The sequence below is a fragment of the Carassius auratus genome, chromosome 16 (genome assembly GCF_003368295.1).
Source record: "Carassius auratus strain Wakin chromosome 16, ASM336829v1, whole genome shotgun sequence".
Taxonomy (NCBI): domain Eukaryota; kingdom Metazoa; phylum Chordata; class Actinopteri; order Cypriniformes; family Cyprinidae; genus Carassius; species Carassius auratus.
In genome coordinates this window covers 26,337,666-26,355,639 of record NC_039258.1, presented here as the reverse complement: position 1 = coordinate 26,355,639, position 17,974 = coordinate 26,337,666, and the positions used below count along the sequence as shown (strand labels likewise).

At 37.0% G+C, this 17,974-nt stretch overlaps 1 protein-coding gene across 1 annotated transcript; it reads right to left on the bottom strand.

Annotated features, from left to right (window-relative positions):
• Nucleotides 1–93: 93 nt before the first annotated feature.
• On the bottom strand, nucleotides 94–5,111 carry LOC113116637 (DOMON domain-containing protein FRRS1L-like). The gene is made up of 5 exons (XM_026284894.1): nucleotides 4,721–5,111; nucleotides 3,483–3,567; nucleotides 3,094–3,232; nucleotides 2,661–2,907; nucleotides 94–2,137 (listed from the first exon to the last, which is right to left on the bottom strand). The coding sequence occupies exons 1-5, from the start codon at nucleotides 4,908–4,910 to the stop codon at nucleotides 1,965–1,967; spliced, it is 834 nt and encodes a 277-aa protein (XP_026140679.1). The 5' UTR covers nucleotides 4,911–5,111; the 3' UTR covers nucleotides 94–1,964.
• Between the last annotated feature and the right edge of the window lie 12,863 nt (nucleotides 5,112–17,974).

Here is a 17,974-nt window from a genome sequence, read left to right as displayed (position 1 = left end):
TATAATACAATGGTAAACAGCGCTGTTCAAAAAATAAATAAATAAATAAAATTGTTTTAAGAAGGAGAAAGTAAATCAAACAGGTTTGGAACTAAATTTAAACTATGTTAATAGAATCAGTTTGTAGTTTGAAAAGTCACAAAATGGAGGGAAAATGCCGTAAAAAAACTATTCTGTGATAATCTGATTATAAAGGATATTATGTGTTCAAAATAATATACTACAATATAACTATTTATTTAATGAATCGTTTGAGTGAGTGACTCGCTCGTAGCACAACAAAAATACTTATCGCCATCTACTGGCGTGACAAGCTAAACTACAGAAAAGGTGACTGGATGAATTAGTGAACAAATTGATTTTATTTATTACTATTCTTCAAGGTGCTGTAATGACAAGTACATCAAGTTCAGACCCCTGCAAAACGTTCTCAGTTAATCCAGTCAAATATGACAATTTCTTACACATTTCAGCTGTCTTTCAAAGCTTTATTAAAAAGTGCAGTACGTGTCGTGGTCAGGATCATCAAACAGGTATCTTTTTCTCTTTCTTTCAATTAAAGCAAGAATTCACAGTAACTTGTCAGAATGTATGTAATCTGCTAATGATGTAAGAGGTTTTATGACAAATGTTTAAAATCCCAATGGTTCACAGTCTTTCACTATGCACACTCACTGTTGCATTTTCTCTAAATTTCAAAAGTATATTAAAATATAACAAACATATTGTCCTTTGACTACTGGCATATAATTTCTCCATTCATGCTACATAACATGATTACCTCTGGCTGGCACACATGAAAAACAAATCACATCACTCCTCCAAGTAGATTTCCTCATATACCTTAAGGTGAATATAACAACGTATTTAAAACTAAATTCTAAACATCTTTACGTGTTGCTCTTCAGTTTGCTATACAAATGTTATTACAGAACATTTTCAAAGAACGCCAAATAATTAGCAGAAAACAATCGCACACTAACTGCTGTGATTCAAATCTTTCTGCACAGACAGTTGTCAGTTCTTGGACTATTTCTAAGATTTACAATGGCATGAAGTCCTTGTTATAGATTAGAAAGTCTTCAATTCACTAAAATGGAAACCAGATGACTCTCTCCTGGACTGGTTCTGTTCCTAATCTAAATGGCTCAGATGAGGCTGGTTTGCTGGCATGCATTATCAAATACTGAGCTGGCAATGCTGGCTAACTGGAAGGCAGAGATGTTTTATGAATACATTGCATGTGTGTGCAGAGCACCTCTACTGAGATTTGGCAAAACATATTCCATTCAACAGAACGAGGCATTTCATTTCTCCGTAGAGTTCTGTAGTGGGACATTGTGAGTTATGATATGTGCCACTGTAGAGATACGGTCACACTTATCAATGTTCAGCAAGTTTTTGTTGGAGAAATCAAGTCATTTCAACAGGAATCATTGTTTTGGAATTTTTATGTGAGGGCAAAAGATTTCCCCACACAGATTTCGCAAAGAGATTAGGTTTAGATTCACAGCTTTGACCAACAGAAAGCTGCTTGGTTTGACAGTGATATACAACGGACTTTCTTGAATGCTAATTTTTTACTGAAAGTCGACCAATGTGACTGCACTTTAAGTATAGTGAATATTAACATTAATTTGGCTCAGACTGTTTCAACTACTGTAGGCTATACCTACCTTAACATAGCATTTGAGGTTTTTCTACTCTTTCATTAAAATAAAATATATTGTAATACATAATAAGTGTATGGTTGACCCTCTCTCCTCTAAATGAGAATCATTGGTTGTATATGAATGAATATTAATCCACAGTCCAAATACCTTTCTAGTGTACGTAAATTGAGGATATTATAACTGCAATGTATTGCTACCTGTTTCTAATACTGTTAAGTTGGCACACAGTCATGCTATAGTGGCTCCATAGTTTTTCATTAATTTCTTCTCTCAGTGACACGGCTTTCCTGGTTATGGTGTGCCCATCAGCAGGTAGAAGGTAAGAGCAACGATGAGGAGGAGGCAGAAGGGAGAGGAGAATGTCTGATAGGCTGTGGCAGGCATGAAAATGTCCTCATATTTATAGATGCTAATCATGCGATCTGACACCGGTGGGGAGTCGATGTCATGCCTTGTGATGGAACCTGAGAAGAAAGACGGAACAATATCCCTATAAATTGGGCAATATAAAATTTGTAGCCCTAATTGAATACTTTAAAATGAAAATTTGCTGCCACTTCACTCAATCCAAGATGTAGATTTGGAGAGTTTTTTTTAAATTTTATTACATAATCTCTTACAGCATTACATTAGCTTGGTCACAAGTGAATACTTTGCAGTGAATGTGCGCCATCAGTTCAAACAGCTGACAAAAGCATCACAATAACCCACATGATTCCAGTCCATCAATTAATGTCTTAAAATGCATGTTTATAAGCGACAAATCCATCAAGGAATTTACCTTTTAACCATCACTTCTGGCCAAAATAGCCCATTAATACCAATACTCCTCCAATGAAAAAAGTCTGTCTTCTGTTGTCCACATCCAAATCCACTGAATACTTGTTTAAAGGTTTGTTTGTTTTTTGCTTGTAAAATATGTGTATATTTCTCTCATGAGTCAGACCTTTTCACTGGAGTAAGCAATATTGTGGATAGATGACTCACCTTGTATGGCAGGTCCCCAAGCAAACAGATAGTACCAGCTGAGGTGCAGGTCCACCAGCGTCTCCTCCCGTGGCACGTGAAGAGGCCGTTTGAAGCGGCACGTGACACGATTGTTTTCAAAGATGCCCTCCTCATCCCGAGCTGGGTTGCGCTTGATCTCTTTGGCCCACTGACCCACATTGTAGAAATGATGTATTCGTACACGTCCATTATCGTCATGAACACAGCCCATGACATCATCACCTCCCTACAAGAACAATATCATTGTGTATTTCTTAGCATTCATTGACACCAAATATATATATATATGTATTAGTGGTGGTCCATTATCGGCGTTAACGTAACTGGTTAACGGGAGACTATTATCGGGCGATAAAAAAAATCACCATTTATCTATTCTCAAAGTATATATATATAATCCCTCTCTCCTTACCATTTTTTTGTCAGAGGAGAAACCGACAGCAACCCATCCATCAGTGTCTGCACTCATCTCGAATTCCACATCTGTGCCAATGCGTCTGAAACTCAGGAAGTAGTCACAGGTCTCTGCGTCACAGCCTGGTTTGCCATATCTACAGAAACATAAGAGAGACAAAGTGATGACTTTTTATTTTTGAGTAAACTTACCCCTGTATGAACAATTATCAACACAGACCTACAAAGATTCATGATGTGCATGTCTATTTTATGTATATATTATGAGTGTACTGGACAGCATGGCAGACTGCAGCTTGATTCTGCATTACTGCATGCAATGCACAGTCTGATGCCACAATAACCCATTGTTTTTTATTCAACTGAACCTTTATTCCATGCACTCACCTGATGCATCCTTTGGTTATTCCACAGTCACTAACTTTGATGCGGGCAAATGGGTCTACAGGAGGTGCAGCTGGGAAGGGGTAACCTATTTGAGACATTAGACAACAACACATTAATCAACTAGTTTCAGCTAGTCCTGCTACTAAAATATATATTAATTATGTCATATATTTGTATGTTACATTTAAATTTTACTTAATACACTGTAAAGTGGGAGGGGCAACTTAGCTTTAGCCTAAGCTTTGGGTAATATAGTTTAAAATGGTTAAAGTTATATAGTTGTAATTAAAGTTTTCATAATATAGTATGTTGTGTAATACTATTTTCAGACACACACACAATGGTAATAAACAATAATTTACACTGTCTTGCATTTTATATTATTATAGGACATGACATACACTACTGTTCAAAGGTTTGGCAATAAAGACATTTATAAATGTTACAATCTATTTCAATTTCAATAAATGCTGTTCTTTTGACATGTCTATTCGTCAAACAATCCAAAATAAAATGTTCATGGTTTCCATGAAAATACAGAGCTATTTTCTGCATTGATAATAATAAGGAATGTTTCTTGAGCACCAAACCAGTGTATTTGAATTATTTCTGAAGGATCATGTGACACTAAAGACTGGACAAAAACAATACAATCTTACCAACCCCAAACCTTTGAATGGTAGTGTATTTTCTATTGTTTTGTACATTATACATGACACTGTAAAATTCACACATTTTTGCTTTTAAGAACTATCCAAAACATGTGTTACACAGCTGTACCTACAATTCTTGGCCAGTCATGGGGCAATAAGAGTTTATATTCTATTCTATTTTGTTCTATTCTATTTGATGTGTTGCAACTTCATTAATCACTATCTGAGTATCTGCAGTTTATAAAAAAAGTGGATTACAAAATAGGAGAGTTGGGAAAGCCTGTGGGTAACTGGTCTGGATGTGAGTTTCACAGGCTTTTGGGTGCTGACCAAGGTGCTGATGTTGAACCATATGAATGCAAATGATTATATTAGTGAATCAAAACCAATCTCTCATAAAAGTATTGCTAATAATGATCACTAACAGACAACACTAGTAATTAATAGGCCTGTGTTCGAGGGAGGGCATCAGACATGGATCATTCAGTGCGCCTAAGAACTGCACTCTTGTATACTGAGTGAGAAACAACACAAAACCAGCATTCATGACTTCAGATTAAGCGCAGTCGTTTTATCCCATCGTACCTTCGTCTGAGAGGTATCTGGACTCGAGGAACTCGGAGGCGAATGTGCTGTAGGAATCCTTATGGTGTTCTTCGTGCCCCGGCTCTCCATGTTCTCCATGACCGGCCCGCAGCACATTATCATCGGTAGGGCTGGCAGAAACCGCATCCAGCAGAACGGAGATCTGCAGCAGCGGATGCAGAAGAAACATGATTGGAAATGATACGCTAATTGTTATTGTACGAGCGAAGAGACTCTGGTCTGACTTAGTAGTCGTCGCATTCCAGTACTGATGATTGATAACGAATAATAAAATGTAGCTAATTAAATCGCTTTCATGATAAAACGTTTCGGTTGGTCCGCGGGGGAGGGGGTGCTGAGAGGAGAGCGACTCGGGTGCCGTTAATGAATAGGGCCAAACCAATCCGCTTATGGTGGGATTTGTAACCGATAGCGATGTTGCTTGATAATGACACGGCGCACAGTGATAGTTTCAGCTGTATACACTATTTAGCAATAGTATTTATTTCCTTATTATTACATTTTTGTACATTTTTTGAATCATTAGGACCGTCGCACACTGTTTTGACACATTATGTCTCCCCTCTCCGGTCCGGTTTTCTTCGCCTTGCACGTCAATCGATAGAGATTGTCAGTATTGCGTTCCAATAGCATCGCACTACGTGTGGAAATCAATTGCACACACACTGTATAAATTCAAAATGTTTAAAAGGAAAAGAATGTAAAAACAGCAAAACATTCGAATTGGTTAAATTTAAGTTCTAAACGTTTTAATATATGTAACATTTTTAAAGACATAAACTGGCCTAATTCTACTGTAAAAAACGTAAATGGTTTATATATGTTAAATGGTTAAAATAATATATGAATAAACTTATCATTCACAGTTTAAAAAGGTACTTTTAACAAGGCAATAATTACATTTATACGATAAAATATCGTTGCAGTGTGGTTTTATGAAGTAAGAACTACCTTATAATTTATGTCAAATAAAAGTTTTTTTCCAGAATTATATATATATATATATATATATATATATATATATATATATATATTACATGTTGTTTAGTTAATGTTTATATGAATTTTAGCGTCTTTATATATTTTGTTTATTTATTGTAGGTAGCAGTTTTTAACAATTTTGGTAAAGTTTATTATTTTGTTATTGGTCAGTTGCTGTGGAGCCAATTTAAATTAATCAAACGCCATCATGCGACTTTTCTTTGCACCACCAGATATATTATAATGCATTTTACAGTAACAAATAGATTGTATAAGGCTTGTGTATAATATTATAAAAATGACATACCTCAGCCTATACTAACATATAGCCATTTAAACTTATTGGAACATTGTGATTAAATTTATGTTATGGAAACATTCTGGGAACCCATTCTTAGATTTACGTGTTTAAATCTAAAATGGCATTTATACATCCTTTTAAACCAATAGCTTTTGTGCTTTTCACGGTGACATGGGAGAGAATGTAAACCTCCCGTCAACCACAAGATGGCAGTGTTTCATTTCTAAACAGAAAAGATATGGCGAAGGATTCTTATGATGTGATTAATATACTGCACCATGAATCTACAACTTTTGAAGTTTGCAGAAATATAGGGAATTATGATGCTTATGCAATATTGAAACTATTTACTATAGTGTACATTTAAATCGTCCTTTTATTTTTGGTCACACTGAAACAGATTTGCATGTATTCCCTTTATATCATTTGCACCATTCTTTCCTTCTCATGTTTCAACAACCCCCAGTCACATTATTTCACTATATATTTTTCTAGCCATTATCTGAGTAATATGGTGGAATGTGATTCAAGATTATCATTAAAGACACCAAAGTCACTAGCAATTTGCCACCAAGTACAACTGCAACAACCAGACTAACAGAAAAAAATTAACTGATGTCTCAGTAGTGCTGATCCTTCACGGTAAATCAACAAGCTATCTGTTCTTGGAAAGAGAATGTCTAAAATGAAGACCACATGGAGTGAGATCACAAGGCTTGTTGAGCTACAAAACAAAGATTAAAGATCAAGAATAGAGCCATGGATTAAAAAAAAAGAAAGGAAAAATGGAATGGAACACCCAAAACAGAACCTCTGGAAACTGTTAAACAAAAGCTAATACTAGCCACGGACTCAGCTTAGACTAACTACATCTCTCTTCTCTAAAGAGCCATCGAGAAGGTACTCACAGCTGCAATACATAACCATAAACACAGTACATAAGATACAGATACATAAAGAGCTAAAAATGTATCATACTGGAAAGATTAATGGGGGAGAAACTAAAAACAGAAGACCAGTTCTCACTACCAAAAGATCTTACAAAAATAAGTGATATTTCAGAAAACAAATACATCCAAAAAGCAGTCAGGTTACATCAACAAAGGTCAATTTTATGGGGTTAGAACAAGTAATAGATCCATAGGTTAACAATTGCTCTGGCTGTGCGTCTAAAAATAATATAATATAATATAATATAATATAATATAATATAATATAATATAATATAATATAATATAATATAATATAATATAATATAATATAATATAATATAATATAATATAATATAATATAATATAATATAATATAATATATGATATAATGACTATTAACAATAACAAAGCCAGTTTTATTAGAGGTATTTACAGTATACTCATATATCCATTTCTCACATTCACATTGTGCAGTTACAGATGCCAAGTGGCACAAGTCACAATTTACAGCTTAAAATTCACCCCTGCAAGGTGTCCACTTATATTCAGGCACCTCTAAATCAATCTCTCCGATTTTCTCAGGATACGGCCAATTACCCGCTGCTTAGCAGGACTATTAAAGTGTACCTAAACCGACATCAGCTTTAATAGCCCTATCCCATCAGCACGCATACACACCGATATAGACGTGCTCTCATACACATGTCATATAGTTATAAGATTCCATCCTCCCCCATTGGCCATGCCACCATCCCCCCTCCTGCCATCACACAGGCATGATCACTCTGTGTCTAATAGCCTTACCCAATTACAGCCACAGTGCTAGAGGAGAAAGGATGATGAGATCCCCTAACATGTTAATGAAGAACCTACGGCATACCTGCCTTATCTTAATAACCTAAAACACACACATACACTCTCACACTCACACACACAGAGCAATCTGCCAAATGTCAATTATGTGTCTCCTGGGTTTGTATGTGAGAGTGTGTGATTGACACAGAGACAATGGCCGCAGGTCCCATTCATAAACGCAGAGGGGAGACGAACTGATGGGGGGAAAGGAAGAGAAAAAAACGACGGAGGTAGAGAGACAAGTATTCTAATGTTACAATGGAACCTGCTTGACCACTGAGTTTTAAAACCAAAACAGTATCTGCAAACTAACATAATATTAATTTGAAATGTTCAAGAAATACACAAACTAAATTTCAACATGCAGTGCTGGTAGCAAATGATGTCTGATTTTCACTTGTTTATTAACATCAAAAAAAAAATTAACAGTAACAGTGAAAAAAAATAGGTGTTTGTCTACTTTAAAAAAGTGATGGTAAAAAATGTGCATGTTTTTTTTTTTATTCATTCATTTACTTATTTATTCAGTGTAAATGTCACTAAAATGTCAAGCTGCTAGCATAAAATAATTCATGCCATCATTCAAGATAAAGTATTTAAGGTATCAAAACGAATTATATGCAGAAAGTTCCCTTTATTTGAACGGTTTTAACGTCTATATTACATATGTACATCAGAATACTGTCAAGGAGAGATAAATGCAATTAAGTTGAGATGCAATGGAAGTATCTTTTCTTCTCTTTTGCGATGCACATCCAGTTGAACAGTATTATCATAAAGGACAAAACTTGACGTGGTTGATTTGTTTCAGAGGCAGATCTGAATGGAAGCTTGCACTTGATAATAAGAAAGGGGCATGATTTAATAAATGTAAAGAATGTTGTAAATGACTAGAGAAGTCTAGCCGGCATACGTGACCAAAGAGAAGACAATTCTAATAAATTTAGAAAATAGTGAATTTTCATTTCTTGTCAACTTTAAACTATTGACGTCATATATCATTACACTTTCAACCCCTAATGTCCCATATACTCAAGGAAACATGCAAATTTGACATAAACAAGATTCAAATTCCACAATGTGTGAACGCCTGCTGGACTTTGTTAAACCAGGCCACAGTCTGACCTCCAGGGCTTTCTTTTATTCCCACATTCTGTATATTTTACAGATACTATTTGAGTGCGAACACACACCCTGAAACCCTTCATGGTTATTGACAGAAAGAAAAAGGGCCCTATTATTCCTGAGAGCGCTTGTGTGTGAGGCTTCATCTTAACTTGTCAACAGTCCTTACGTACTGTCAGCAGAGCAAGCACTGGTGACATACCCATCACTCTCTCCCTCGCTTTGAGTCTAGTACACTGAACAGACACGCACACATCCGGAAGGATCGATAGGTGTCTGTGTTGGCCACTGAAGACGGGACTGTCTGTCGAGGCCTGATCTCCGTGTCCCCAGGAGCACATTATGGGCACGTGCCGGGTGTTAACCCATTAATCTGGTGATGGTCGGATGCGTTATGTTCCCTCTCCCACGGGACTGTGTTGTGCTGATAGATTGAGCTCTGTGTGTGTGTGCGCCCACAGCAAAGAGTGATCTTCTATTGTTAGTTTGAGCAAATAGAGATCGAGGGCGAGCACTTGTGAGCTTTCCGTTTCTCTCTTTGTCTCTCTGGCACTCATTTGGAGTCTGGTCACAGATATTTCCGCTCTGTCTGACTGCAGCTTGATTGCTATTTGATCCTCGAGCGAACGCTGCGTTTCTCTTGCAAGCTTGTCCGTCAATCTGTTTGCTTTGTACTATTTGTTTCCGCGGTTATACAGGTGTACTCAGCTAATCTGATTGGTTTGACAGAGGCTGTTAGAACACAAACGGCCGCGCGTTTCAATCAATAGCATCATTAAACGTGAATTAGAGCTAACTCAATTAAACTACCCAGTTTAGCAGCAATCTCGGTCGTTTACCTTGGTTATATGGGGAGGCCATAACTGACCTGCGGTTCTTTGTGAATCGCTAGGAGCTGCCAGTCACTCTGGCTGCCCACAGGATAGATGACAAGGGATGAGTGAAGGAGTCTCCACAGTCTAACATATGCTATAGTGAATTTTTGCAGAACACTTCAGATTTTTTTCAAATCCAGGGTATGTTTGCTGACTGCCGCTTGTCGATGTGTTGTTTGACAAAATGCTTTGTTTGGGTGATTAGTCTGTCTACAGGGATACACACTGATCAATCACATCTCCATGCCATGTGTGTCAAGATGCATTATATGTCAAATACATACTATATTACGTTTCCTTCCAGCTGGTGCAACAATAGGCATTCGGGAAAAGAAACGTTTTATAAAATCAGAAAGATAATAACATAGAATGTTGAACATAGAAAAGCTGTCAAAAAAAACGCAAGTGTTGTTAAATCTAGATTATTTTGTTACTAGATTCCTCTCTCTCCATCAGGAAACAACTGTTTTTGTCTGGTACTTTAAGAGGCATGTAAACTGCAGGAGAAAACAGTAAGAAATGAACACAGTTAATGGATTAGTTCACCCAAAAATGAAAATTCTGTAATTACTTACTTCATTTATCTCATTCTAAACTCATAAGACCATCATTCCTCTTCGGAACACAAATTAACATATTTAGATGAAATCCGAGAGCTCTCTGAACTGACACATTCAAGGCCCAGAAAGGTAGTAAGGACATCGGTAAAACAGACCATGTGAGATCAGTGGTTCAACCATACTTAATGAAGCTATGAGAATACTTTGTGTGTGCAAAGAAAACAGAAATAACTTCTTCAACTAACAAGAAACTGATTTTTAAAAAGGGAACTTCTTAACAGTGTCCTATGTCCTTAAAGACTATGAATAGAAATGACCCCTCGTCTCTAACCTGCTGGAGACAATGTAGTTACTCAACCGAGAATTATGCAGAAATGAACATTATTACTTGCACAATTATTACTTTTGATTATAATATTATTACTTTCAATGCATAATAAGAATCAATATAATTGAACAGCAAGGAGAAAAAATTTCTTTACATTTTTTTTTGATTTTGACCAGTCACACAGTGCTACAAAGCGTGACAATACCATAATAACTTTTTTCTTTTACTGTTGATGTGACAGGATACAACATGGTCACCTTTTCATGTGTCCACCTACTTTTAGCCTTTGTTTGTGTGTGTGTAAATTACGCAGCCAACACATGCACTTAATTCAGCAAGCATAAACTGCATTCTGTGCATATGGATTTGATATATTAGGTTTTAGACACAAGACCCCCTGCTCTGCTTCGTGGACAGATTCTCCTAATGAGAGACCAGTGCATTTGTGTACTAACATCATTACTGTAATCACAGACACTGATGAGGTTATCATTATCATGATGTTTATGGTCGCACACACAAACAGTCGCACACACACACATAAATAATCTACTGTCGGAGTGTTTGTTAATGTAATTAATGTAGATATGAAAATAACCTGCAGTTCCTGCTGTAATTGGTACATATAAAATGTGATGAATTCATAACACACTACATAATAACTCTTAATTAATGCATGCACACAGTAGAAAGCTCCACTGCGGATATATATGCATCTTGTACTACAAAACATTTCTTTATATAGATTTATACTGCTGTATCTCACATTAAATCTAATTATTGCAATAAAGACAAACAGTCATGGTTACAAAACAACAAGTATCCAGCTCATATATATAAAAAAATGAAACTGGAATAACAAAGGTGAAATATACAACACAACTCATTTTCTAAATTTCTAAATGGAAACAGATAAAAAAATAAAATAAATAAATACTCAAATCAAATGCTACCAGAAACTCTTGCAGAAATGTGTCATGTAGGGAAGCGCATGATATGTGTTCTAAAATTGACTCAAAATAAAAAAAATTGGATGGATTCATATTTTGAAGCCAAAACAATCAAAGCCTATGGCCATCTTACACTACACAATGTCTGCAGACCGACTCTGATTCTTGGCAACTAGCCTCGACTTCTCTAGATCGTAAACCAAAGAAAAAAATCTGGGCAAACGTTGTGATGTATTCTAGCCTTAAAGGAATAATTTGCTGAAAATATACTCAGACCATCCAAGATGTAGATGAGTTTGTGTCTTCACGGGAACCGATTTGAAACAATGCAGCATTACTTAACTTGCTCACCTGTGCTCGGCAGTGAATGGGTGCCGTCAGAATGAAAGTCCAAACACTGACAAAAACATCACAATAATCCACAAGTAATCCACACAGCCCATCAATGAACTTTTGCTTCCAGGTAACTTGCTAGTTTTTTTATCCATAATTTTACTTTTTGCATGGAAAAAGTCATCTCATCTGAATCAGCAGAGAAATATGCATAGATCAAGCACAGTTTACAAGGAAAAATAGTCCAAAACTAATATGTTGGTAGATTTTAACAGGGATGGATTTTTTTTTCCACTGGAGAAAGCGTTGTGATGATTAAAGTGCCTATTATGGATTTGTTTCTTACAAACACACAGCTTTCATTTTCACAGGATGTTAATTGATGTACTGGAGTGAAGTTTTATCAGCTGTCTTTATTTTGACGGCACCCATTCACTGCAGAGGATCCATTGATTAGGTGGTGATGCCTTGCTAAATATCTCCAAATCTGTTCTAGTAAAGAAGCAAACTCATCTACATCTTGGATGGTCTGTGTGTAAGTAAAGTTTAAACAAATTCCCATTTTTGGTGAACTATTCCTTTAAGGCTACATATGCCACAACTTTTGCTAAGAATTTCGGCCGATTCACAGTCTGTAAACATTTCCTTTAACAAATTCAGTATTAAAAAGAAATAGTTAGATTTTTTTTAAATATATAAATAGAACAATGGTATTATGGGAGGAAATGACACATCCAAGTGTCTTTGTCTTGTTTGACCGCTCTCTATTGACCTCCAGTATCTCAGCAGCTCCATTGTGGAGCACGGTACAGATGTTTACAGTGCCACGGCACGCAGTGATTTCCCATGTGTTCTCCCCTCCCTCCACCTTCCTTTCTCTCCTCTCCTCTCCTCTCCTCCATCTGATATAGATTGCTGGCTGGGGTTCAGTTGCTAATTGAATATGCTATGCGTCTGTTCGAATGACAGGGAATGGGGGAATGATGATTAAGAGATTAAGTCAATTCAGCTCAACAGCTGCTGTTTGCTGTCAATTTCATTACAGGCAATCAGAAAAAAAAAAAAAAAAAAAAGATTGAGATACTTACATTTGTTAGCACATTAGCAGCCAACTTTCATAGTTAAAAGCAGCCGTAACATCTGTTTAGCTTCCTGGATGTAAAGAGGATGCTTGTAGAACAACAAAATTAAAATGTCAAATCTCGCTAGGTGGGGCTATTCACTTCCATGAATCCATCGATGCTGCTTTCCTAGCATTTCTACATTCACAGTTCACACACACATACAGTTTACCCTGACAGGGCCCTAAGCTGTGATTATCTGCACAGGCAGCACAGGGATCTCTCATAAGCATCCCAACCCCTGCCTGCCAATAATTAGCCCCAGTTAATTACAGCCCTACTGCAGGTTAAGCTAGTGAAAATCACCCAGGAGATACCCTCACACCTTCAGGTACACACACACACACACGCTCGCACCTCCTGAGACCAGTTTTATGAGCTCAGTGTCCAGAGCTAAGCCTGATCAGCGTCAATATTGTAACTGACAGCTGACAACATCGGCCCTCAACACTTGCAGACACACAGCAGGCACGCGAGGAACAGGGGGGAGCGTGGGACGGAAAGATTAAGAAATGGCTTCAGGTTCTGATGTACTGGGGGGACTGACTCACTCTTGTTTCCTTTGGCTGTCTGCCTTTACCTCCCTCAGATTTCTTCCTTTCTTTTTTTTTCTTTCTTTCTCAACCCCCTCCTTTTAAGATACCATTCTTTACCTTCTGCAATAAAACAATTCCGACATGTGATTGGTTTCATGTTGAGTTGCAAAATCTCAAATTAGATTTTTGGAAATATGCTATGAAAGCTATGATTTAGCATTACATTTTTTCTTAATGGTAGTTGCTTGGCAGAAGTTGTGACTCAGTAGCCAGGATGATTTGAGCTGTGATGTCAAAGACTATGAAAAGACTACATAAAATGTATGTTTAACAGCAGTGCTGTTTTATCATACTACATACATCTGAAAGTTTTGCTATAATGTTACTCTGTGCGGTCATCACCGCTCTATTAAAATGCTCAACATATTAAAGCGTCTTTAGTGTTTCCAAGTTTTCTACAAAACAAAAATCGAAGGGTTATGATGTCATTGGCTAGCGACAGAGTGACACTATGGACACGGTCCATGTCACTGGTTAAAATTACTTATTTTTCTGGATTTAAACATTCTTAGAAACATTTGGGATAATGTAAGTAATACACAAGTCAGCAAAATAAAGAACACTGTTCTAGTGTTTTTTGTGTATTTTAATAAAAAAAAAAATATATATATATCTTACGTATTTTGCCGGTAAATGTTTATTAGTCATTTTAGTAGTTACAATTTAGTAGCTAAAACAAAGCAACACTTCTAATTTTTCTACCCTTTATTTTTTTAAATCTAATATTTGTATTTTGTTTTATTTCAGTTTTATTTAAATTAACAAAAATAGTTTTAGTTGTTATTATAACAACATCACTGTTTCAAACTTCATTAAAACAGGAACCTGGTTGTAATTTAACAAAATTTGTGTACTTTATGTATGTAACTTACACTAGTGGATATAAATGCTTTTTGGGCTTAGATGGTAAAGATACCACTTCTAATAGGGCTAATGTTATACTAATAAGTGTCAAATTTCACTTTGATTGATGAGGCATGGCAAAAATAGGGTCATATGGATTGGAACAATCCAAAAGTGGATGTGAGAACAGTTGGGCGAGTCTACCAAATGATGCAGCACTGATTTAGTTTAAAATAACTTTTTTTTGGTTAATAATCAGCACAGGGTCATCAAATCTTTTCATGAAAACGGTGTGCTCTTAATTAGTCTCTTACTTTCAGAATACCGTATGTGTTTTCATCATGGGCTTGACAGCATTATTTCATCAAGCGCACACAATCACATTCACAATAGCTGTAAACTCTGTTTCCTCCGTGAGTTATTAAAATCATATAACCTTCATCACTCTCATGGGAATCTGAGTGATAGCTGGCCATTTGCAACAACACAATTAACCATTAGAGATCAGTAATGAGCCAATTAGCAATTACACACTCTCTAAGAGTCATCTGTGTGTGCTTAATTCACACCTCTGGAACTTGTTAAAGTTGTGTTTTTCATTCAGCTGGCCCATAACTCCTCTTTTCCATTCTCCACACAGTCAAAGGGACTTTGGTGTTATGTTACTTTCAATCATATATTCATAACCTTATCAAATATCAAAATGGGTAAAATGCTTAAAATATGTGTATTTTCAATAATGTAATTTGTAAGATCACTCTATTGCTTAGACCGTGTTACTCATGTGTTATGCCAGTGTAACCCTTCGCTGCTTGAATAATCCCCAATGACCTTATTATCCTGAAATATGCTTCCAATGAAACGCTTTAACACATTCACGAAACACACACTCAGTTAACAGCATCACCCTGAAGCTCTGGGGATGGCCAAGTCACCCTTTTACAAAGTGTTAAGAGAAAGAAACCAACAAAGATGCATATGTACAGCTTGATGACTGCAAAAACATAAAAAATGTCTTAACCAGCTTTTTGGCCTGATTTCTTATTAAAAAATAAAATAGTAATAATAACATTATAATAACCAAATATATTTGAGAAGCTAAATTTCTTAACACTTCTTCAAAATTAATAACAAAGTTTAGATATTTATTTGGCACTTTGTTCTTATTTTAAGCATTAAAACAAACAAACAAAAAAATTACAATATTTGCCAAAGCTGTACTGGATATCGCTTACCATTGGTAAATTATTTTCAATGATTTTAAGCATAAATCTCAGTGTATTTATATACACACACACGGTGACTCTCCATAGGAATAATGGTTTTTATACTGTACAGACTATATTTACTATGGCCCTACAGTACACCAACCTTACACCTAAACCTATACCTCTTACAGGAAACTTTGTGCATGTTTAGATTTTAAAAAAAACAATTTATTTTTAAGCCTTTTGTAACAGGAACACTGAAAGTGACCCAAATCACCTTCATGTTGTAATACCCATGTCATTACACACACACAAATGTACAAGCCTAAATATGCAGCTCAGTTTATATATATATATATATATATATATATATATATATATATATATATATATATATATATATATATATATATATTAGTACAGACCAAAAGTTTGGACACACCTTCTCATTCAAAGAGTTTTCTTTATTTTGATGACTATGAAAATTGTAGAGTCACACTGAAGGCATCAAGGGCTGTTTGACCAAGAAGGAGAGTGATGGGGTGCTGCGCCAGATGACCTGGCCTCCACAGTCACCGGACCTGAACCCAATCGAGATGGTTTAGGGGTGAGCTGGACCGCAGACAGAAGGCAAAAGGGCCAACAAGTGCTAAGCATCTCTCGGGGAACTCCTTCAAGACTGTTGGAAGACCATTTCAGGTGACTACCTCTTGAAGCTCATCAAGAGAATGCCAAGAGTGTGCAAAGCAGTAATCAAAGCAAAATGTGGCTACTTTGAAGAACCTACAATATGACATATTTTCAGTTGTTTCACACTTTTTGTTATGTATATAATTCCACATGTGTTAATTCATAGTTTTAATGCCTTCATTGTGAATCTACAACTTTCGTAGTCATGAAAATAAAGAAAACTCTTTGAATGAGAAGGTGTGTCCAAACTTTTGGTCTGTACTGTATATAGAAGAAGTTATCTCTTTTGGAGTTCTTATGAACAGATGTCCGATTACTAGTAAACATCAGTGGTCCACAATGTCATTATCTCCACAGCTGAGTTTCTCCCTCCCAACCCAACAGCACAGCTCACCCTGGTGACTCTTAATTAAATCCTTGGCACGCATATTCCTTTACCTCTCCATTTTCTCACACACACCCACACTCGCACAATGAAGTGTTGTCTTACTCGCGAGCTGATGGCTTTTAAGGGTGGGTGCTTTTATTGAGGGACCGCGCTGTGGGTTTATCAGAGTGGTCTGTGAATAAATGGCTAACCCTCGTGCCCTCTCTCTTGGCCGTCTCTGTAATTCCGCCGCTTCCATTAGCTGCTGTATTGATAACGGTCATTAGCATATTTATGGTGATGGCGGGGACGTTATTGTTTGTGTTGGTTATTAATCTTCCCTCTGAGCAATTGCTCTGACAGCTCAATCTATTCTGCCATCGCGACACACACCCGCTCACGCGCAGCGCTTTCAAGTTGAACGCCGCTTTTGTTTGAGGGTAAATAGGCGGCGTCGGGGGGCGCGCGGAACGCAGGACGGGATGGGTGATTGACGCGACCCCTCCTCAGGTGAGCGCTGATCTCCAGCTGGGCATCACTGTCACTCTGCCAACCGCTGCCAGCATCACGCGATCGGTCCTCCTGATTACAACTGGATCTAAATGAACAAATTAAAATGCGTTTACTGTAAACACACACCTGCAGTAGCTAAACGCTTTCTGGAGTTGGACAGTTGAAGTCGATGGGTATCAGCAGTGCTTGGTTTGCTAAGTATGTGTGTGTGTGGTTGACTCTGAGGGGAGTTGTTTTTGTGCCCGAGGAGGGCGGATGGGGGTAGCTGAGCATCTAATCGGGGGTCCCAGATGACTGATGAATATGCGCGCGGTGTCACTCCTTCTGTTTGAATGACAGCTCGCTGATTAAGGGCCAACTGAGGGCTGGAAAGCAGCCAGGATCACTGAGGGCAATGAGCATCTCAGCCACAAACACCATCTCCATAAACACATGGCACTCCTACATAAGAGCAAAACACCTGGACAGGGAGGCAAAATCTGAAGGGGCTGGTCAAAGGTTCTTGTTTGGGTCAACGTTTATAGTTCAAATGATATCCACTGGTCCACAAAATCACGTTTATCTGAATAAAAATGATCCCCTGTCATAGCACTAAATATGAAATATCAAGTCTTTTAACACATAAACCACATTTTGAAGCTTCCTGCATAGGGTC